Consider the following 24,285-nt stretch of genomic DNA (forward strand, 5'->3'; position numbering starts at 1 on the left):
ACTGATATTGTTGTTGATGCTGAGGTTTCAATGTTTATTGTTCAGTTCCAGATTTACCTAATGTCAGTGAACGTGCCATGTTTAGTGAGCTCACCTCTGATTGGCTGAGAGTCAGCAGTAGAGAGAACTGGGAACAGCGGCTAATTCTGGAGCTAAGTTATGGGGTTTTTCTAGTTATTCTGGCGTTGGCTACGGTCCACAGTAGCCTGTATGAAGGTTCAATAAACCAGCAGAGAACCAGATAAAGTCTCACTCATTCATCACAGAGGGTCACTACAATATGTTGACCTGTTTTTACAACTTGACCCATGTTGGTCTGTGTTTGGTCCTGTTCCCAGCGTTTTATTCTAATTTCACTTCCATGGAGACGGCTTTCCTTTTCTTCCAAGCATCAGAAGAGTCTGACTTATGCTTGGGAGCCATGATGAAGGGTAAATAGTTAGTGAATGTAGCACAATCCAAGGTGACATACAACCGGAGAATGGAAACAAAGCCGTATTATAGTGCCGCGTTATGACATATTCGTCAACTAGTTCCATGTAATCACTTCCAACATAACAACAAAACGCTGTAAGTCGATGACATCATAAACAGAGGACCACCTGTATGAGGTTTAGAAAGAATATGAAGCCTAGAACATAAAAAAACAGAACAAAATCTTTATTTCCACATCAGTTTCTCGCCCCCTGAGATGAGCAGAAAATGGTGGCTAAGATGTGATCAACCTTTTGGTACATTGGTCAGTTTGCAAACTTTATTACTCTTCTTTGCTTTGGCAACACTTCAGGCTTGATTCTACTCCCTGTGGACACACACACAGACAGCTGTGGAGAGCTGTGGATACCATGGATACACAGCTGCTGTATCATACTACGTAGTTTCCTTGGATTCTGTTCCACAGGTCCATCCTAGTCTATGTATTTTACACATTCACACTAGAGTGATCCTCAAGGATTCTCATGTTCTAGACTCACGCCATGTGGACCCAACCCACAGATACACTGAAATAATTTTTTGTTACATACAAAAAAGCAATAACACAAACATAGACAGGTTTCAACATTAGGAAACCGACTCAGCAATGTCAGTTACAGTGATATCCAATGTTTGGTAACATTTTCTGCCATTAGCCATCATTAGATACCAGTCAAACCAGAACTTCTACCTGTTAGACCGCTGTCCACTTTTATTTTCAATTACTGAAAACTCACTGTTTGATCAGGTTTGGTTTGTTTTTAGCAAAATATCATGGCTTGGGTTAAAATTCACAGCTTGACTGCATGTTAGAAGCTTCTCCTTCATTTGCTGTGTTACCAGGGTCTGGACCCTTCTACTATATGATTTACTGACTAAAAAGAAGCAACAGTTGGAAAACAATATCACAAATGGCAAAGATATGCTGATTAGAAATGTGTTTGTGTTGTGCCACAAAAACAAACAAACAACCCAAAAAAAAAAAAACAGTATTTGGGAAAAAAACATGTTCCCCAATCACCCAAAGGAATGCAGTTTAGTCATATATCCTTTCCCCATTTTTATTCATTACAACAAAGGCTTGTTTTCCCCTTTTTCCAGAGAAAATTCAGCAATTCTGTCCTCTATGACATACCCTGAGACACTCCCACTGCCCATGATGTATGAGGCTATGTCATGTTCACCCCCAACCCTTCCAATCCTTCTTTCTCATCTATGTCAGTGAAAGTTTCCTCATCGTAAAAGCACTGCATGCACCACTATGTAATGCTTTTTTCTGTTTGCTGTTATTTCATCTAACACATCGCTGCCTGTTTGTGTTTCACCCTCTTCTGCATTCCAAATTTTACACCATATGGTTTCATTAGATGGACTCCATACTGCTGTGGAACCTATAAAGACTGAACAGGTTTTCAAAGCCTGAATTCAAAATGCATGCAGATACAAACATCTTGATTTTTCTGATGTGGTTCTCATCAAACTGCTGTAAACACTTTCTCAAGTTTTATGAAATCATTGAAGATTTACACTCACATCCAGCTATCTTTGTAAAGTAACGGGTGAGGCATTCACTTTGTAGTGTTCCACAAAAACGAAAACTACAAATCTGAGTTTCTGCTGTGAGGTAAAAGCGATGCACAGAGTTTTGATTTACATCTTCATCCCCTCACACTACGGCAGCTAAATTTAATTGCAGAACTGCAGTCAAAGGTGAACAGTGCAGAAATTAAGGGGAGAAAAAAAAAGGTTTAATGTGAAGGTCAAAAATCAGTTTGGTTGTGACAGTTTACCACAACACAAGGTCAGGAGGCCCACAGGCTTGTGTCCAAAACCTCTTTGAAATGACTGTAATGAAAATCTATTTAAACCAACACAAAGAAGAATAATCAAGATGGTGGCAAAGACACAAAAAGATCTTGAAGAGTTGCAGAAATGACAAAAAAATATACTAAATGATTGAAAAGAGATGCAAATAGATTATAGAACAGAACCAGCTAAAAGCAAACACAAAATGATCTTAAAATATATGAGAAATGACAGCAGCAAGAAACAAACAGACCACTAGGAGCTGCAAAATGACTGCATAGAGATGCGACCCACATCCATGTTGTTTGTAGTCATCTTGTGTCTCTTTCACTCCGGCTGTCTTACTCCTACGTAGAAGGGATGGAGGATGTTAAACACCCACCCATGAGTGACTGACCTTTTCATTTAATGCCACTATCTTTACCAAAAACAAAGCAGACCTGAAGTGCAAAAAGCAAAATGTTCTGAAAAGGTTTTACTGGGCAGCGAGCATTGACAGGCTGCTATCGCCACTGCAGGCAGCTCTGACTGTTTACTAGGCATCTGGCATGACTAACAACTGCAAACTAGAACACAGCCTCCTGAGCGTTTGGTTGCATTCGCCTGCTTCTTACAGACATTGAACCTGAACCGATGAGAGCAAAGTTACAGATGACAACTACAATCCTATGTAGAGATTTCTGTGGATAAAGCAAAGTTTTTACTCTCCATCAGCTTAGACTGCTTACATAGGGAAAGGGAGGATCAGAGAAAAAAGCCTGAAAGGAGAGCAAAGCGAGAAACAAGCGAGGTACTAAATGCAATCTGGTGAAAAAAGGCACAGCTGGGGAAATAGAAAATGAAACATTCTCTAAAACATACAGGCATTTACTAGACTCCTGTGTCAGACTGGGCAATGATTTTAAGAGGGAAATCATCCAGGGGGCCACCTTGTTCCTCAGCTGTGGGTTGTCAGGGCTGCTGGGGTTTGGGGGGTAGAGGCAGGGATGGTGGTGGGGGTGGAGGGTGCAGAGATGGAGGGCTTTCACCCTTTATTCCTTCCCACCACATCTCATTTGGCTTGAGGTGATCTAGAGAACAGGAGTGCCACAGAGGAGCAGCAATCGCTCTGGGCCAAAACATCCTTCACACAGAGAATAATTAATTAGCCTCCAGCTAGGAGTCAGAGGAAGGCTCAGAAAAAAAACAGGCACGGAAACCATTCTCTAATCCAGTAACATCAAGCTTTCTACAGGAGCAGGAAAACCACATTTAAAGATCCACTTTAAAAAAAAAAAAAAACATTTAATTTCCTTTACTTTTCCCTGTTTAATTAGTTTCTTTTTGTGTGTTTGTTTGTTTGTATGTTTGTTTGTTTTGACACCATGCATATTATTATTAGTAACAAACCCAAAGCAGCTGCCAGGACACACCATTCCAAACATCATATGCTGGTTTTAATGTTCTGTGTAAAACATTATGGCTTCAATCTCATGCCAGATATTAGCTCTCTTCCTAAACTGGCCTGAATAAAGCTATGGGGATGTAAAAGTCACAAATGTGGAAATGGCACAAGACCACCACTTTAAAACAGCAATGCCTGAAATGGCTAGAGAGAGCTGAACTGACAACCAGAGATTGTGTTCTGTTCCAGAAGCTATGCTATCAAAGCCCCTTAACCCCAACCCTAACCACTCCTACTCAAGGATTATACTACTTTCTTTACTTGAGGATTTTTTAAGCTTTTACCTCCCACTTCAGGCTGAATTTATTATTGTTATACTAGTTTTATCTGATGATTTTAGTTACTTTTTAAATAATGATTTAAGTTTTTGTCTTAGCTCACCATGTAACTGTGTGTGTTTTCAAAATAATGTGAGTTTTTCACATTTCTCTAAATGTGCACTGGTTCTTTTAATTATTCTTTAAGGCCAAAAGAGGTAAAACTAGCAGTGATGTTATACAAAATCGCTGCTTTCACTGCTCGTTCTTTACTTGTGTTTTGCTGTTAATGTTTCTGTACTTTCACTGAAGCAGGATTTTAAATACAGGACTTTGACTTGTTTACTTTTGTGTAAGTAAATCTGCTTCAGAGTTCCTCTTCAGACACAAAGTATTTCTCAACTGCATGCCATGCTTCACTTAATCTGAAAAATGATCTAATTCCCAGGCTTAGTAAATATTGATGGTTGTTTAGTGGTCTTTAAAGAACACCATTCCCCATAAGCCCCGTGCGGCTGCAGGCTAAGCATCACAGCGCAAACAGAAGATGACATTCTGTTTTTGCTGGATTAAAAAGAAAGAAAATATTAAATTACATGGAGGGGACTTTTTTTTGGAAACCTTTAGTTCCCAACAGACACACCAAACTCCTGTTTCTGGCTGAACTGCAGTCCAAGTATTTATTGCAGTGTGGTGTATACTGGACCCTGAAATGGTTCCAGTTGCTTGTCTGTCCAGCACAATGTCAAGCAACAGATCATTTTTAGAATAATTGACATCACAATGAATATTAGTTACAACATACATAGAGCTTTGTGTCCATCTCTACAGCCATTGCTCTTTTTGAAATACTTATCAGCTCATCATTGCATAGATGTGTTAAAGTAATAAAGTTTATTGTGGGGATATTGTCATATCTATTAACATATCTGTTAACCTGGTGCGTCTGGAAATAGGCTGCTGTATGTGAACACTTCAGTGAATTTATTACTCCACCAAGGAACGCGGTGGAGTTATGTGAAGATCGGCGTACGTTTGTTCATTTGTTAGTCTGTTTGTCTGTCTGTCTGTTACTCAAAAACAGACTAACAGATTTGGATGAAATTTTCAGCTGCCTGCTGACGACCACATGATTGTGATGGGGACTGCGGATTTATCGGGATTTATCCGTTGGAAATCATAAAACGACTGAGCAGCCTTGGAGGAGTACTGTGCTCTCTGAGTGCTTTTCTTGTTAGATATTTATTTTTGTTACACACTAGCCTTTATCATGATTTCAAGTCACATCCCACCATTATGTTATGTATGACCAAATATCTCTCCTGTCAGCATTTTATTGTATATAATATATATGTTTTGGATTTTGTTCTTTTTCCTGGATATGAAGGGGGCTGCACAGTGGAGCGGTGGTTAGCACTGTCGCCTCACAGCTAGAAGATCCCTAGTTCTTCCTGGGATCTTTCTACATGGAGTTTCTTGTGGGTTTTCTCCAGGTTCTCTAACTTCCTCCCACAGTCCAGAAACATGCTGAGGTTAATTGGTGATTCTAAATTGTCTGTAGGTGTGAATGTGAGTGTGATTGTTTGTCTCTATGTGTAGCCCTGTGATAGACTGTTACCTGTCCAGGTGTCTCCTGCCTTCACACTAAGTCAGCTGGGATAGACTCCAGCCCCCCATGACCCTGATGATAATGGGTGGATGGATGGATGGATGGATGGATGGGTATGGATGGATGGACAATCTGGATAGCCAGTTCTAAAACAAACAAAATCAACAACAACAACAACAAATGCAGTATAGTTTTATTAGCTCTCATTTTAACAAAGGTAAAAGTATAAACATAAATGTGGTGAAACTAAACTGAAAATAGCCCAGAGTTCATCGGGTTAATCCATCTGTATGACTCTGTATGAGCAGAAATGGTGTGATGTTTGTGGTTTGATGCTCTTAATGTCTGTAGATGTTTTATTTTTTATAGTGTGGACACTGATTGCACTTCAGCTGTTTTATCTGAGTTACTGTTTGGGTCACTGTGTTTGTCGATTGCATCATAGAGAATTTCTTAGCTGGAGATAAAAACCTCCCACCATCCCGGAGAGCTTAGAAAAGAGAGTGTTTTTTATAATTTAACAAATTTGTTTGCTAAACTGCAGATGAGCAAATGTTTTGTGTGTTTGTTGGTGAGTCTCTGTGTTTAAAATTCACATTTGTTCTCACTCGTTTACTGTGGATGATCCATAATCTAAGTAGTTAAAGGGGCTGACCGTTGCTGTACATTCCTAGATATGTGGGTAATATTCTACAACCTGATTCCACTCTGCCAAAACTCTGCAGTACCTCCTCAGCTGGACTGGAACAATGTCAGACTGACGCAATTTCTCTGGCAGTTTCAGCAGTGCTCTCAGTCAGGTAACGTTTGAATGATTACAAAGATAACGGGAGTAATTTCATGAATCTGTGCTTGGAAGATAAGTCTAATCCTTTAAGGCTTGTGTGTGCATTAAGGTCTGATATAATTTCCTCATCCCAGCCATAGGTCTCAACTGTTGTTCATAAATTTAAAACACATCACTGTTTAAAATGACTCTGTCCCCTCACTCCTCACTGGACTAGTGCACCAAATGTCTCCAGCCAAGGCACCACTTCCTCATGTTCAAATAACAGTAGCTAAAAAATGAGCCCAACTGAAAAAGCACGCCTTTAAAATCAATTAATAGCTGTCTATGAAGTTTGACCCTCTCTGGACAAATTGCATCTTTAGTGAAAAGCAGCAAACATGATTCTTGCAGCGAACATTCTACCACCATGATATCCTCATAGCAGCTGACTGAGGTTCTGAAATGAAGCCCGGTGATCTCTATACGGCTGGTAAAAGATATGAAAGCACTTCCAGCTCGCAATTTCCACTGTCTGAAACGCCATTAAGAAATGGCAATTAAGGAGAGCTGAGTAAGTCAAGACAAGATCTGGAGAAGCAAGAAAAGTTTCACAACAAACTGCATGTCAAAAGGCAAAGCAACATTTGACTGAAGAGGAGCTGTAGGAGGGTTTAGCCTCCACAGAAGTGGTGACATATTGTTCCACAGAAACAGGGTCTGTCAGAAAGAAACCATACACGCCATCTCATCACTAAGGGCAACAGCACAAGTCCGCAAAACAAGAGTAGTTCTAGAAACGTGAGTCACTGATAGATGGAATTCAGACTGAGGTCTTTGGCCACAATCAGGAAGAAAGAAAATATAGGAGCAACAATTTCAACCTTTCAGAATTAGGGGGGAAATATTCTGATTTCTGGTTATTGTTCAGGCAGTGGCAGCACCAAAATTGTGCAGGTGGAGGGTAGAATGGATTTGAATGAATGGATTCACTAAATATATGGAGTCAATCAGTCAAGAAAGTGAAAATTAAATAGAGGCTGACTGCTACAAAAGGATAAAGCTACACAGCAGGAAACAAAAATCACCATCAGCTACCTAAAGAACACTTAATTCAGATGTAATCTTCCCAATAAATGGCTTGTCATTGGTGCACTCCATTCACCACCTTGTACTACAATAGTTAATAGCCCTCCATTATCACCCATACGGTGGCCAGGAAGCCATGATCTTACACCTATGAAGGGAAACACCAAGTTCATGTTTAGCTTCTGGAGGAGATAGAGGAGATGTAAGTCAGCTGCAAGAAAAATAATCATAGATTATTAGTTTAGTTTTTTAACCAAACTAGTTCAATTTTCCGGCTAATCAAGAACTCAAGATTCGTCCATCCATTATCTATACACCACTTAATCCTCATTAAGGTCATGGGGGCTGGAGTCTATCCCAGCTTACTGAGGGTGAAGACAGGGGACACCTGGACAGGTAACAGTCTATCACAGGGCAACTCATAGAGACAAACAATCACACTCACATTCACACCTATGGACAATTTAGAATCACCAGTTAACCTCAGCATGTTTCTGGACTGTGGGAGGAAGCTGGAGAACCTGGAGAAAACCCACACATGAACAGGAGAACATGGAAACTCTATGCAGGAAGATCCCAGGAAGGTCGGGATGCGAACCTGGGATCTTCTAGCTGTGAGGCGACGGTGCTAACCGCTGAGACACTGTGCAGACTGAGCTCAAGATTGATGAACAAGTATTGGCAAAAGTAACGACAAAACTGTAAATAGAGCATGGTGAGTGCTGGACTTGGATGTAAAATATATATTTCTGGAAACACTGTACATTTATATTACTAAAAATGGAATGAAGCAATAAAAAAAAGAACCATCTGTTTAGTTTTGTTTTTTTTTTCAGGATACAACCACATACAGCAACAATACAATACAGTGAGGCATGGCTGCCAGTTCTGGGTCAGAATGACTTCCTTCTGGGTATAACCTAACATGATGGGTCACTGCACGCTGCACAGCTGTGCTGGGTCATTTCTTTAGTGTCAGTCCTGACATCTTCCAGATGCATTTTTAAAATTCACTGAAGCAACTCTAAATTGTGCTACTGTCCCTCCAGAATCTGGTGATCGAGCCACACTTGTACAAAACAGCAGGGAAATTGTTATTCATACATTATTGATTTGCTATTCTAGTGATTTCTATGGTATTTGCAAAACCCTTTTTTTCAGTGTAGCTATCTGAGAAAACATAAAGAACAAAAGAGGATGTGAGTGATGTAGCTATGAATTATGAGCGAATGAAACAATTGGGAGAAATGTTACTCTAGTGTAAAAAATCTCCCACTAGCAGCATCTCACCAAGTTCATAAGGTATGATGCTCACAATCCCAAGCAGATCCTCCTTTCTGTCCAGCAGCCATGTTTTTCTATCATAATCTTTATTTTTTAACTTATTTTTTTTAATATTTATTTATATAAAGGGTGTCTCCACATAATTTGGGTTTAGAGACACCAAGGCAGTCTGCATGTAGCTATGATAATTTTCCAGAAGTCATACAGAACATTCTAACTTCTAATTGTGTCAGGTACATCTATTGTGTACCAAAAGAAGAATTCACTCTTCTTTCACAGATGTAGTCATCTTTCTATCAGTGATGATAGGACAGTGCAGAATATTTTTACATGGACGTTAGAGAAACCCTAATACCACAGACAGCGTAGCGAAGTTGAAGCTTTAGATTTAAGACTATGTTGTGTGAAGATTCCTTCTGTCTGCTGGTGCAGTTAAGCAGAAAAAGCTTCCTTTCTTCTACCTGACAAACCTCATGCATTATATTTTCTACTATAACACAGGGTGTCAGTAAACCAAATTGAAAACCAAAGAAACAGCTTGGATCTAATTTGGTTTCTGTCCAGTTTATCTTTATGACTGGTTCCCAACTTTTGGGTTTTAGTTGTTTCAGACATGTCTATGCATGAGCCGTTCTGATGAAGTGCACATCTATGAGTTGCAGTTTAATCAGCAGTGCTTTCTCCACAAATCATTTTAATGATCCTCAGTAGCTGCACAAATTGTAATTCTCTTACACAAGAAAAAGTCAGCACCCATTTGCAGTTAAAATGTACTGATGAGCCAAAACATTATGACCTCTCCGATCGCTGCTGGCCTTCCATGTGCCACCAAAACATCTCTGACACTGACAGCAGATCCTTTCATTTGTGGATGAAAGGATCTGCAAAGTTGCACCAAGCCAATTTCTAAAATACCCTGGATGCTTGCAACAGTTTTGACCAAATTAAAGCTGAAGTACTTGTATTTGGAGCCTACAGATGGCAATTAAAAGTCAGTGCATTGCTCTAGAAATCATAATGTAGTCACACACTTCACAAATATAGCCACATCCACATGAACCTAATATCACTACCTTATGCACAAGAATTAAAACACTTTACACCAGTAAAGACTAGGCTTTACTGATGCCATCTGTAAAGTTCCCTCGAAAATCAGATCCCACTGCTAGAGCTAATTCACAACTCTGCTACTTTCCAAAGGTAGGAAAGTGGACCATGTCAGGCCACCTATTCAGAGGTTTCCTTATTTTACTGCTTTCTGTCCTCTTTCCCAGATATTTGGTGCTTAAAAAGCAGAATTCTATTTTTCAGTTGTTAGTTTTGGCTCAAACTCTGCTCTGACTCACAGGGCCTAAGACTTTTCTGTTTGCTGCTGTCTTTAATCAAACTGAATTTGGGACAGTTTATTCATATCTTTCTATTCATATCTTGCACTTGCGCTGTAACGTGTCATTTTTTTATGTTATTTTTCTGGTAAATCTGTTTATCTTCTCCAGATGTATAGAATTGTGTTGCATTCATATGATCCAAAGAGCATTTTAAACCAAACTGCCGTGTTTTTGAAAGGAGGTATACAATGTTGTTTACCTTTATTTTCTCTTCCAGATAATTTGTTTTTGTCCTGCTGACCTCCATTTATTGATGCCACAGCGTCATGAGATCACAGCAACAAGGTACAAGTTATTAAAGAGAGTGATTTGTTCAACTACTGCAGTTATCCAACATGTTTTCATTGTCAGTGCCTGTCACACTGAAATACAGTATGATTCTGAGATACTTACATGACACTTGAAAGTCTATCACCACCTTGCATGTATCTGGTGTCAAATAGTTTCCATTTGTTCTTTTCCTAACACTGAAGAAGCATGTAAGCCATCCACAAGCAACTAGAAAACAGCATGGTGTCTGAAGCCATTATTCTCACATAGAAATCACACATATTCTTTCAGCTTTGCTTTTTTTGTGCATGAGCTGCTTTCCCCTACCAACCAACCTTGCCTGTGAGCAAACCAAAGGTAAAATACAAGCTCTTGTGCTATTTTTAGAAAACAAAGGCAGAACATTTGTAAATTATTGGTTGTTTATATAGACGGGAATTTTAATTGCTGAGCAAAGGGAAGAACTGGAAAAAAAATCTGTTCTGTAACGCAGCACACCAAAGACATTGTGTTTGGACAGCGGCTGTATTATTTCATTTCTCCAGTGCTATGACTAAAAGCATCTCCACGCACTTCCCATCATGGTTTTCTTGACAAGGTCACTGTGTCTTTACAAGTTATTTGGGCTGAATTTACAGCCTGATTCTTCCAGATAAAGAGGGGAAGCTCAAGGGAAAGCGAATGCTGAGTGAAAGAGATTTCCTTGGCAGATTTGGAGACATTTAAATTTCATAGAGTGTCTCAGGGTTTAGAGCTGCACATGATGCCACTCTGAGTTAGAATTTCTCCATCCTGGCTTCCTCCATAGCCTGAGTGACTGCCAACTGAGATATGTGTAGGTATAATGAGTGAATGCATCCGTCTGAGCTAGTGGAGACCTTTGCAGGCTTCCTCAGTGCATGCTGGGATAGAGGAGACCCATACTGAATACTTTTCATTTTGTCCTACTTAACCTAACACAACACTCTACATTTTGCCAAAATGTTTTTGGCTCAGTGAAATGGTGATGTGGAATATCGATTCCAGGCCAGTGAGGGAGTCGGGTTCAGTGAGGCAGGGAGGTCAATCACCACAGCACCTCCAAAGGGAGCTCAAACTGGCTTACTGCCAGTTCCATCTATTGCCTGATCCCAGGCTGGCTGACTGTGCCTTTGACTTGCCTGGTGACTCTGTTCTAAAGCTTGCCGTCTGATTTGCTTGTCAACTGATACACACTCTAGCTGACTGTCTTCCTGCCTGAGCCGTGACCGGATTTGTGGCTGACTGGCTGCTTAAATACAAGTGGATGTCATTACCGTGCAGCTTGACTGTTCAACTGTGAGTGAGGGTAAATGTGATAACACAGTCTAGTGAGTAATGCAAAAGCTTCAAAATTACCATCCACCACATTTAGAAGGACCAAACAGCAGTTTTGGATGTTTTTGCCAACATTGCTGCCACCATTTCCCAAACCATATCGCCATAACTGACAAGAGGAACAAACAGCTGATTAGGGCTTGATGTTGGGGGCTCACCAGGACACACTTATATTGATTGTTTAGCATTCTTTCAGGATTACTGTTTCTTTCTGCAAGCAAAAATACTGGTTCTCTGAGTGTTTCAGCATTTGTTAGTGTTCAGTTTGCACGTTGCAATGTGAAATGACAGTGATGGAATTTAGCTAATGTATGTACATACACTACCTTTCAAAAATTTGGGGTCACTTCTTTTCAATGAAGATAACATTAAATGAATGATAAATCCAGTCTAGTCATTGTAAATGTGGTAAATGACTATTCTAGCTGGAAACAGCAGATTTTTAATGGAATATCTCCATAGAGGTACAGAGGAACATTTCCAGCAACCATCACTCCTGTGTTCTAATGCTACATTGTGTTAGATAATGGTGTTGAAAGGCTCATTGATGATTAGAAAACTCTTGTGCAGTTATGTTAGCACATGGATAAAAGTGGGAGTTTTCATGGAAAACATGAAATTGCCTGGATGACCCCAGACTTTTGAACGGTGGCGTATGTAGGTATGAGTCCATGTGCTATACTTGTACTTTGCCTGAGTACTTTATTCTGATGTGACTTCCTGCTTTTACCCCACTACATTTTGTATTTTTCACTCCAATGCAAATATTTGTTACTTTAGTTACCAAATGATTCATGAATTATGATTTCTCATTCAAAAATGCAGAGTTCATTCACAAAAAATGAAGACGATTTTTTTTTTTTTAAAGACACCCATGATGAGATTCTTATCAGAATAACATATACTGTCTTTAGAAACAGAGAGGCAAGCTATCAGTGGAAAGAAGTGTCTCTGTGACCTCTCAGGAAGTGTGAAAGATGTTACATAATGTCACGTCAATGCCATTAACAGCAGCCAAATAAAAGCCTTTGCTTATTCTTTGGCACAAAAACGCAAGATGAAACTTTGCTCAGACCTTAAAAAACAGTCTAATGGGATCTTTGTTTTTCTTTTTTTCTTGTCAGATGAGGCCAAGATAAATTTATTAGGCTCAAATGGGGTTCAGCTTGTTTGGCATGAACCTGACCAGGACTAACAGAGTGAATGCATAGTCCTTTCAGTGAATCGTGGAGGAGCGTGTACAAAAGTTGTAGGGGAGATAATATTTGTAGGTGCCATCAGGAATGTCTGTGAATGCACCATATACTGACAAGATGACTCTCAGTCTGCAGAATCTGGGCAGAGGAGGAATATTCCTGCCTGGTAACTGTCCAAAGCACACTGCTAAAATCACACAAGAGTTCTCTAAATTTTACCTTTGTCCTGCACCTTGTAAAGTGTGAACTTGCACAGCACATAACGGAAGATCCATGAACTTGAAGTGACATGCTGACATTGCGTGCGACTGCTTGAGCAATAGAAATGCAGCCGTGAACAACAGTTGTGCTGTTTCTAACCACCTACTGGAATGATGACTCATTGGTGTTCTTTCCTTAGACATATGCAGTCGAGGCAGTTTAAAAAAATATGGTGGCTCTTAAAAACAAGGTCAGTGATTTTTTTTTTGTTCGGATGAATGCTTATGCAATCAAGCTGAGTCCATATTTGTTTTTCTTTCATGCGGGAACCAGGCTGGCCTCAGGGGTGGAGGGACAAGTCTGGCTTAGGGGACATTTTTCTTTCCTTTTTTTTCCCACATTCAACTCCGGTCACCTCTGAGCTTTGAGAGAACAACACTGCCAGGACCGATGGAGGCCGAGCTGTGATCTAACAGCAGCTGACACACTGGTGGGGAGTAGCTGTGAACAAACCACTCTGCTGCTGCTGCTGCTGCTGCTGCTGCTGCTGCTGCAGTCGCTCCACCAGCCACAGTCACATTACCCCATCTGGAAAGTGCCTCATTGTTTACAGAAGCAGCAATGCGGAAAAGGGAAATATCTGCACTCTCCCAGGTTTAATTTCATCTCAGCCCATTTACCTATTGTTGCTCATCTTCCTCAAACCTCAGCACAGCAGTAATAGAACTCTGTTGCCCTCAGCCGTAACACCTCTCTGCCGCTCAGAGAAGGTGGCTAAGGCTGCCTGAGCAGCCACAGAGAGGAATTTATCAGTGTCAGACACACTGCACAGAGGACTCACCACAACACAGTTGTCAGCATAATTTGGCTGCCTCATAATCTCCGGCTCTGCAGACCTGGGGATTATTCAACTTTTTACCTCTATTCAGTGGCAAGTAATATCTTTGTGTGTTTTGCTGCAGGGTGCAGAGGCCATCTGAGCCCAGAGCAGGGCTGACTGTGTTTGAACTGTCTGACCAGTGGAGAAATGATTGGCATTTATAGATGAGGAGGAGCAGCACAATTAGAACAGAGTTGGATAGTCAGAGAAATGATGAGAGACAATTTACACAAAGCCACCTGAGGGTAAAATGGATGCTATGTAGGGACCTGTGCTACTAATGATGCAGTATGGATGTTCACTATCAGGTTGGAAATACTGAAGTAATAAAAGATAAAGGGACATTTAGATCATTTTAGCCGCTGTTGGTAATTCAACTTGTGCTATGATGAGGTTTCATTTCATGGAAACTTATAATATATATATATTTTTGTAAATGTCATGCCATTATTTTGGACAGCACTGACAAATGGTGTCATTTCACAAGATGCTTCCCCCGAATGGTAAGTTTTAGAAGGTTTTAGTGGAAACAAAGAAATAAAAATGAATTATGTTAGATAAATGAAGTAAAAGTTGTGAACTCCAGCAGCAGTTTGTGTGTTGTGTATTATTGCTTGCTTAATGGTGGGTTTTGCTCACATTTGTCCAAGTGCTCCATTGAGAACACAGCATGCCTCAGCAGAACTATCCTCCATTAGCTTAATGTACACGTTAGCACCAAAACAACTCAGTAAGCATGTGACAGAATCACCAGTGAAAGAATATCAGCCTCACTATGCTTGATGAAGGACAAAGTTAATATTGGTATTCCTTGCTTTAATTGATGGCTAATTGATGATTAGAAAACCCTTGTGCAGTTATGTTAGTACATGAAAAAAATTGTTAGTTTCCATGGGAAACATAAAATTGTCTGGGTGACCCCAAACTTTTGAACGATAGTGTACATACTTTTAGCTGAGTGATAACAATTAAGCAGTGTAGCAGTGAGTCCAATAAATCTGGAAAGGAGTTTACTAGAGCTTTATCTAGCCTGAGTTGCTGAGGCAGGGAATCCCAAAGCCTGCAGCTCTCAGCCTGCAGCCAGAAGACCCTTTTAATAAGGTGATTTTTAAGAAGCACCAGAGGAGTCCTGCCTGAAGATCTCAGACTATCTCATGGGGGACGAACATTTCTAAAATACAGCTGGAAGTCTGGCCATGTAGTGCCTTAAATATTAAAGTCTTAAAATCTATTTGAAAACTCACAGGTATCCAGCAAAAAGACACACAAAAGGATGGGATGTGTTCACATCTCCAATTAGTTAAAAGCCCAGCAGCAACATTTTGGGCGTGCTGGAGGCAGGAGGTTGACTTGTAGAGGATCACTGAATACAAGAACACAACAGCAAGCACAACAGGAAACATTTTGAAACGTAGGCTGGAGGTCTGACGAGAGGCACTACTACTCCACCGTTTGGAAACTTGCATTTTTTCTGCAAGATATTGCTATAATTTAAAACCAAGGTTAAATCCAATCTTCAACATGTGATGGATTTAAAACATGATGGAGCCTTCCTGCATGAGTTACCATGTAAAGCCTGACTGCCACACAAACAGAACAGCACAAATTTGTAAAAACATTTGATATGACAGCTTAATTTTATGATAGTATTTTTCTGCATCATGGGGCAACCATTTTATACCAGCCTTTTAGCATATTGTAATTCAACTCTTCTGAAAGGAACCAGACTTCTGCAGCTCGTCTTGTCTCAGTTTTCAGGCTTGATGTAATGCAAGACTTTGACCAATCACAGAGTGGGTTTAGCTTTTGACTTCATTATCTATGCATGATTGAAATGTGTGCAGTTCTTTTGTTTTTTTTTTTGTCTTGTTTTGTTTTGTCTTTCTGCCTCTTCCAGCTTTAAACCCTGGCTCTGACATGCTCGTATATAATGTAAATCCTAAATTGCAGCTTTAGTGATTTGCAAACTGTATTGTTTCAAATAGTGATTTTCATCTGAAATGTATGAAACACGCTGCTGCGCTCCACTATTGTATAATATCATGCTGAAGTCTATTCTTGGATATCCTGAATCTCAACAAAACAACCCCTTTTAAAAATAGGTGATTCACAAAAGCATGAGGAAGGTTACAGACCAGGTTCTAAAGTAGTAGTGAAAAGTCTGGCTACATGAGTGTTTTATGTTCCCTATTATGTAACCCTCCCCGGTGGCCTTACCTGAGCCAGGGTTGTGTTTATCTGTGTTGGAGGATGTGTGAGAGGTGGAGGTGGAGGCCACCCTCTGGTCTGAACTCATGTTGTCCTGGCCCAGAGATGAGCTGGACTTTCTCGGCTTCTTGTCCGTCAGGTGCAGTGGGGAGCTCTTCTTGGGAGGCTGCAGTGGTCGTCGAGGCCTGGCTGTGGCGTTGACCTTCAGCCAGGCTTGGGCTTTGTACTCCACAATCTCTCCGTAGTTAGCTCGTGTCACCCGGCACTCGTACAGGCCTTCGTCACTCTTGCTGACTCTGGAGATCTGCAGCTTGTGTGAGATGTCATTGCCCTGGACTTTCACTGTCTGTGTGAGTAATTAAAAGAGACCACAGTGTCATAACGGGATGGCATCATATAATACCACAAAGTTTCAGGATTCGTCATGTCACTTTGTTTTCCAGTGGCACTCTTGTGCTGTGGCTTTCAGATGCAACCACATCTTTCTCTTGTCTTCTGCTAACAGCGCTCAGCCTTCAGGCTGACTTACTAAAGTGATGACACTGGAGTCAGTAATTTTTTTTTGTTTACATGCAAGCTTGAGCACAAAGTGTAGTGCTGTTTTCGAATGTAATTTGATGAGGCAATTTGGTGATTAAAGGTAATTTTCTGGAAAGTCCACTGAAAAAGCGACTGTAGATAAACTAACTGGATGTAATGTGTGCCTTTGTCAATGTTTGAAATGAAGATTCTTAATCATGGTGACACAGCAATATTGTAAATCCAATATCATCATAAAGCAGTCTAGATCATTGGTTTGCAACGTTGCCTGCAAAGACCTAATGCAACCACAAATAAACAGTATAACAGATACCTTAATGTCAAACTCATTCTAGTTCAGGTTCCACATTCAGCCCAATGTGATTTCAAGTGTTCCAGACCAGTAAAATCGCAGCATAATAACCTATGAATAACCACAACTCCAAATCTTTCCTTTGTTTTAGTGCAAAAAAAGTTAATTCTGAAAAATGTTCTGAATTAAGGAATTATCTTTTTACAAAACATCATGAACAACTGAAATTTGTTAAGAAGAATACATTCACTTTCAACTATATTATACCTCAGTTTATCATTTCCACATTACAACTTCCAGATCACAGAGTGTCTACAAAGGAACACATTTACTCACAGCTATCTGGAACTGAATGATATAGTGTTTTACTTGATTTTATTATGATCAAAATGACAAAATTCAGATAAAAAAGCCAAAAAAAACAACAAAAACAAGACAAAATTTTACAAAATAAGATGCAAAACGACAAAATCGAGAAACAAAATGACAAAAAATGAGACAAACGACACGAAACAAAACAAAAAAGGGACAAAAAAGGTTAGTAAACAAAAAAATGGACAAACAACAAAAAATAGACTAACACAAGTGAGACAAAAAAAAACAAAACCACAAAAATGATGCACAAAACTATGAATAAAGCGAAACACAAAATGACAAAAATAAGACAAAAAACACAAGTGAGACAAAAAAAGGAAACACAAAACAACAAAAACTAGAAACAAAACAATAAAAACATGAGACAAACAACAAAAGTCAGACAAAACAAGACAAAAAAGACAAAAATCAACAAAAACAAGGCAAAATATTACAAAAATGAGACACAAAATGACAAAACAACAAAGAACAATCTAGTATTTTACTTTATGATCAAAACTTGTCATGGTCTGGAAATTATTTTAAATTCATAGTTTTACAAATTTACAATCTGCAGTTAATGTCTTCTCTGGAATTTTTACACTTTGAGGGCCAGATTGTACCCTCTGGCGGGACTGTTTTGGCCCATGGGCCGCATGTTTGACACCCCTGCCTTAATGGATGCAGTAAAGAAAAATGTGATAGGTGACACATTTAGATCCTTTCACCATATATATATATATATATATATATATATATATATATATATATATATATATATATAATTTTCTGTTTTGCTTTATTTGTTGTTTTATGTATTGTTTTTGTCATTTTGTGTCACACTTTTGTCACTATTTGTCTTGTTTGTGCTATTAGTCCATTTTTTGCCACTTTCTAATTTTTTTGTCAAATTTTGTCTCTTCTTTGTTTTGTTTCATGTTGTTTGCCTCATTTTTGTCATTTTTTATTGCTTTTTGTCATTTTGTGTCTTATTTCTGTAATATGCTGTCTTGTTTTTATTGTTTATCATTTATTTTGCTCTGATTTTATCAGTCCGGCTCACTTGAAATCAAATAGGGCTGAATGTGGCCCCTGAACTAAAATGAGTTTGACACCCCTGGCATAAGCTTTCTACAGTCACAGGTAAACACCTCCAGCACAGAATGAACATCTCCATGTTGTCTAGCTGATTGGAACTGGCATCACCTGGGAAGCCCATAGTTTGCTATGCATGGTCATTTAAGGAGACTTTTTTTTCTCTAAACATGCTCAACATCTCTGTGAAATTTCTACCATAAAAACATTGCCAATCTCAGTCAGTAACAGCTCTTCCACTGTACAATCTGAATAAAAACCTTGGGCTCTCTTTGTTTTGACATAGAATATATTTCTGTTTCCGGATCGGATTTCAGAAACTCTTCAGCTTTAGTCAAATTGTAAAATAGAAAGTACAAAAGAGCCATATAACAATGAATCAGTGACACTGATGTTATTGGACTTGCTCCAAAAATGTCTTAACTACAATTCCAAATTTATTGCAACAGAAATGAAACACAATGATGCATTATAGTCATAGTAGTACAAGGCTGTCTCTTCGTTAAATGTGCCACAGATTCAACCTTTAATAATAGTTGGCTGGTTGTGTTTTGTCAGCACATGTGATCTGATCTGTGATCAGTACAGTTAAACCCAAGATGAGAAGAGATGAGATTAGATTCATTGAAATGGTTCACCAAACACAACTGGACCTAAAGCCACCCTAGTTTATGTGGTTATTAGTGGACGTATATTGCATTCTTAAAATAAAATGACATAATCATACATCTTGGGTATGGTTTAATTGCAGGGGTTGGAAATTTCAAAGGTGAACATTCCACATTATCCGCCTGAAGCATTCTGTGATGCTACATGTGAGCAATCAACTTTGCTCACCCCAAGCAGCTCTTTTTAATTTGGCAGTCAGCATATGAATCTTTGCACCATCGGCATAGTTTAATTGGATATATGAATGAAACATGATGTCTAATTTGACCACAGCAATGTACCCTTTGCTGCATGCCATCTGATTGTGTTGTTCGAGCTCTTACTTCTCTGCAGTTGGGGTGCATGAAATTGTCTTGAGTTTCCCATTTTAAAGTCTGACATCAAGAATTGTTCCATTCTACATTTTCAAGAAGGTCAGAAATGTTTGAGTTCCGGGTTATCTGGAACACGGCATTGCAGATTCTATTGGTAATAATAGCACTGCTCCAATTAATTTATGAAACTCAGGAATACAGCAGCTACATTGCTAGAAAGACATCATACAGAAAGAAGAAGAAGAACAAGAAATGATGACCCAGTTTCTAATAAACTGGCATTTACAAGTTAGCTTGATCTTCAATCTGTCACATTCCATTACACATGACTGTCTGCCTATCTGAGGGCTCCAGTGAGGTCACTGAGTGGAAGGCTGTGTGCTGCACTGGGCACAGAAAGCACATACAGAGTAGCAGGGGGAAAAGTGGGGGCAGAATGGTTGCTGGAGCATGAGTGCAGGAAGGGAACCACTCTGACAGTAATAATATACTGCCACTGATTTCACTGATTAGCTCCTTTCTTTGGTTGAAGGTGTATTATTCAGGGAAATCAGCTGCTGTTGTGTTTGCTCAGAATGAAACGCTGCCAGCTCGGGCCATGATGCCACATCGTAGGAAAGCACTGAGCTAAAACAGAGTTCTTCAACTTACACTTATTTTTGTCCCCTCGTCATCAGGATCAGGCTCTGGTATCATCTCCATCTGGAAACAGAAAGCAAAAAGGAATTTTAGAATTTGCTGAAAAGACCCACTCTGAGGACACATTCAGCGACTTATTTAATGCAAGTCTAGTGTCATATTCTCTAAAACCAACTGTGAGATTGCTGCGACAACTTTGGGGAAAAGCATCATCTATCCACTGAGGGTTATAAATCTTTCAAACCAACATCAACACACAGTTTACGGACTGAGTGACTGCATTGCTACTGTTCTGCCTTTAAAAGTAAATGCCCCTCTTGCCACTGTTTCTGATTTATTTTTAGATTCTTTCATTGCTTCTGTGGAGAAATTAAAGACGGCTTCCAGATGCTGCAATGAATTTAGGGGAAAAACTGGTTCAAACCGGGATTCTGTGTGACAAATGAACAGCTTCCTGAGACAAATTACTCTTTAAAACCTCAATCAGTCTTTGCAGTAAAAGTAATATTACCCAAGAAAACTTATGGGAAATCATAACATGTCAGAAGGCCGCAAATAGCTTTTTACAAAAGCACAAAAATGGCAAATAGCACCATAGCTCCTGGGCTCAAGAAATGCCTCTGTTTGAGTCCTGCTGGCATAACTCTAGCATGGTGGCAAGCACTAAGCCTACAGCCTACATCATGGACTGGGCATTGATTTTAGAGGCTATAATTTATTTATCCCACATCGGATGCCAAATGGATGTGTGCCCAGAAAAAAAAAAAAAAAACAAAACATAAGAGAGAGAGAGAAAAGGCTGCAGACTACAAAGCTGTAGTGAAGCAAGAGTGGGACAGCAGACAAGGCTTGAGAGAAGGAGGTGGAGGAAGTTTCTCCAGAGGACATGGAAGCTATTGGCTTCATGATTGAGACAAAAAAAGGAAGGGCAAGAGAGGGATAAGATGGCTACTTATGCGCGTTTGCTGCAGAGAGCGTTCCTTCAAGTGCTGTAATTACCTCGGAGGAAGCGGGGCGCTTTTCTCTGGAGGATATTCGGCAGACAGGTGATTAATGAGCAGAATTAGGAGCCATAGCTTCCGCTGTCTGCATGTATGAACGACTCCTACATCGTGGCTTCACAGATGGACCTGGCAGCCTCTATTGTATCAAGGAGACGTCTTTAACTGCAAGGCAGGATTAATTGTCCTCCGTCGTGGTGTTGGGACTGTTTCAAGTCATCAATTTCAGCCTCCTCTTTTACAAACCACTATAACAGTGGTTATATGGGCTGGGTGTGCAGTCTATATATGTCACCTGAGGAGGATCAAGCTAGACTTCCACTGGAGGACAGATATTCCGGTCTGCACAGAGTGGCTGCTGTGTTAAAGAAATCATGTAATTGCTTTTCAAACATTTATGTAAAATCATACAGGGCTATTAAAATGAAATCTATTATTTTTCAGCTTCCCTCATCCAATCGATGAGTGAAATGAATGGTTTTAAATTTTTGTTTTAATTACAATCCTTTGCTAAGCACATGTTGTCATGTCTGCACTGATTAGTCAGTCAGTCAGAGGTGATTCTTAGCTGACCTTTGCTATCATTTTTACATGGGATGTCTGTCTCAAAGATTGGGATTGAGGCCAACTACGAAATTTTTGTTTGGTGTCAACACAAGCTTCAGTCTTCATTTACGTCTCCTGTCACACAGCTGTCACAAAGGGATCAATCCCTCAATGAACACATGATTTGGACGGCAATGATGGCTCCGTCTGGAATATAGAAAAGCTGTTTTGTGCCATTTAGCTTCACAGAAGTCTCTGTCATGGTGGACTGTTACTGGCTAAACCTCAACCAATGCTCTCTCCAACATGGAACTGCCCAAAGTCTAAGTGACTGCCTCCTCAGATGGCTACGGTACTAAACAGTAAGAAGCTCCACCTGCTGTCACATCCAGGTACTACACACATCTACAAATACATTTCAGTTTAAACAATGAACAAACAGAGAACACAATATATTCTCTGACATACATTACGAGGACATATTTGGTGCTTTTTGAAGCCATGGGACACTTTACCCTCTCGACAGTACATTTCAGACCCATCAGTGCCCAACTACACAACATGGTCCATGATCATAAGTGTAAAAATAAAATAGCTTGGATGCAGAAATGCATTATTTCCTTAATGCACTGCAGAGATATTCCGTTGTCAAGCATATACACTAGATGGATTTTATTCCGTTAATGTGCTTGAAGTATGTATTATGTAGGAAAATGGTATCGGACTGGGACTCAGTATTGACAGATGCAAAATATTTAATGATTCAGAGTTTATCTGGGAGTTTTGTATAATTCTCTATGAATCCTCTCAGATCTGTTTAACATTCGACATATCTCCTGCCACTCTCTAGCCACCCACAAGATATCCTTAAACTTCCTTTCCCATGTTGGTCACCTGACTCCCCATAGCCACCTGTCTTTTATTCTTTATTAATTCAATCCTGATGCACACCTTACCTGTTTCCCATTCAACTCACAGTCAGTACATATACCAGCCATATTTCTCTACTCTGTTGTTGTCTTCTCATAGTCTTCTACATGTTTTGTTCTATCTTCTGCCTCCCTGCTTTAAATAAAGTCACCGAATCCTCCCTACCTGGCTGGTGCCTATTTTGGGTCCTCCTGTGACACATCATCAGCATAATCATAACAATTTGGATAAGTAATCATCAGCTGTTGGTGAGTGTGGAGTTTTAAGGCAAGGCCACAGGTTAGGGGCATATTGTTTCACTTTTAGCAGGATTTAACCAGGTAGCAGAATTAAAAAAGACATTTGATTATGTAGAATATTTGTTGGAGCTTTGGTCTAATAAAGATGAAAATTCTTCAATTCAACTGCTCCAGTTTGAAATGCAACCACAGAAATCTCTGGGTCGACCTGAAAATAAGCACCTCATCATTTGTTATATTCTGTCCTGGCTTATCAGAGCTCTGTTATAATAAATTCTTTAACTACTGATAATTACAAATTAATGTAGTTCTGTCTGGGAGCATCGTCCTACTCTGTTTTTGTCACTTTGATTTTGTCATTGTCTTTATTATTCTAAACTCTTTTCATGCTAACTGGGGAAGAGCAAAGCGTTTTGAAGCGTTTCATAATTTAAATTAGCTGCAAGTCCTAGCCTTTGTGTGTTCTTCTTGACATTATTTGCCTGTTCTGGTGCACATATTACAAAAAATTCAAATATTTTCAGCTCACTTCCTTTCCTCTGTGTTATTGCTTATAGATTGTGTCCATGTATGTCCTCATGTTGAATGCAAAACCGCCTGAAACATGCTCAGGTTGCATTTATTTGATCTAAATGTACAGGTTCCTATTTCTTTCAGAAGACACTGCCAACCTTATTCATCTCCCCGCATCTTGCCTATTGTAATGCATGGTGTTCTTGTTTCGTGCCACAGCACCCCTACAAACAGTTCAAATCATTCCAGATCCATTCAGCAGGAAATTTGTTAACAAAGACTGTTGATTATCATGTCAGCCTGGTATCATGAAATGGATTTCAAATAACACATCAGCTTACTTTTTTTCCTTTATTTCTTTTGAAATTAATCTTAAATGTAAAATTCTTGAGGAATGTAGACATCACAAACAAAACATGTTTGCATTTAAATGCAAGTCCATGATATCACATTAATCACTTACATCAGGTGCTGGCTTTGGTCACTGGTTCTTGATGATTGATTTGACATCCCATAACTTAATTTTTACAGCACTACACAGTGTGACTCCACAACACAGGAGTGAGCTGTGGAGCTCTTCTAGATCCTCTGGGCCTCTCAGGACATCAGGACGGAAGTTCTGGATGATTCCCCATTCAGAGTTCAAAACTTGTGATTGAGCAGTTTCTTTTCTGGCTGCTGGATTGAAGAACATTTGTTTAGCAAACTTTGCTGAGTTTTTTTCAACAGGCCTTAGTCGGGATATGTAAGGTACTGCAGATAAATATGGAAAAAAGTTCCAATGTCCATGTGTTTCAGTGAAACGTTTGATGTGATGGGATGAAAAGAGTTGATCTCCAGTTCATGTCCTCTCTCAGCCTAGTTAAAGCTGACCTTCAGATCCATCCATTCATCATCTATACACTGCTTAATCCTCTTTAGGGTC

At 39.6% G+C, this 24,285-nt stretch overlaps 1 protein-coding gene across 1 annotated transcript in view; it reads right to left on the reverse strand.

The window, feature by feature from the left end:
* Nucleotides 1-24,285, reverse strand: part of vstm2a (V-set and transmembrane domain containing 2A) — an 86,881-nt gene that overhangs the window by 3,570 nt on the left and 59,026 nt on the right. The window contains exons 3-4 of the mRNA XM_023265455.3: nt 20,144-20,194; nt 16,238-16,574 (exon numbers count right to left, since the gene is read on the reverse strand). Of these exons, the coding sequence (XP_023121223.1) occupies nt 16,238-16,574; nt 20,144-20,194 (388 nt within the window). The remainder of the gene's footprint in view (nt 1-16,237; nt 16,575-20,143; nt 20,195-24,285) is intronic.

Source organism: Amphiprion ocellaris, chromosome 22 (genome assembly GCF_022539595.1).
Source record: "Amphiprion ocellaris isolate individual 3 ecotype Okinawa chromosome 22, ASM2253959v1, whole genome shotgun sequence".
Lineage (NCBI taxonomy): Eukaryota > Metazoa > Chordata > Actinopteri > Pomacentridae > Amphiprion > Amphiprion ocellaris.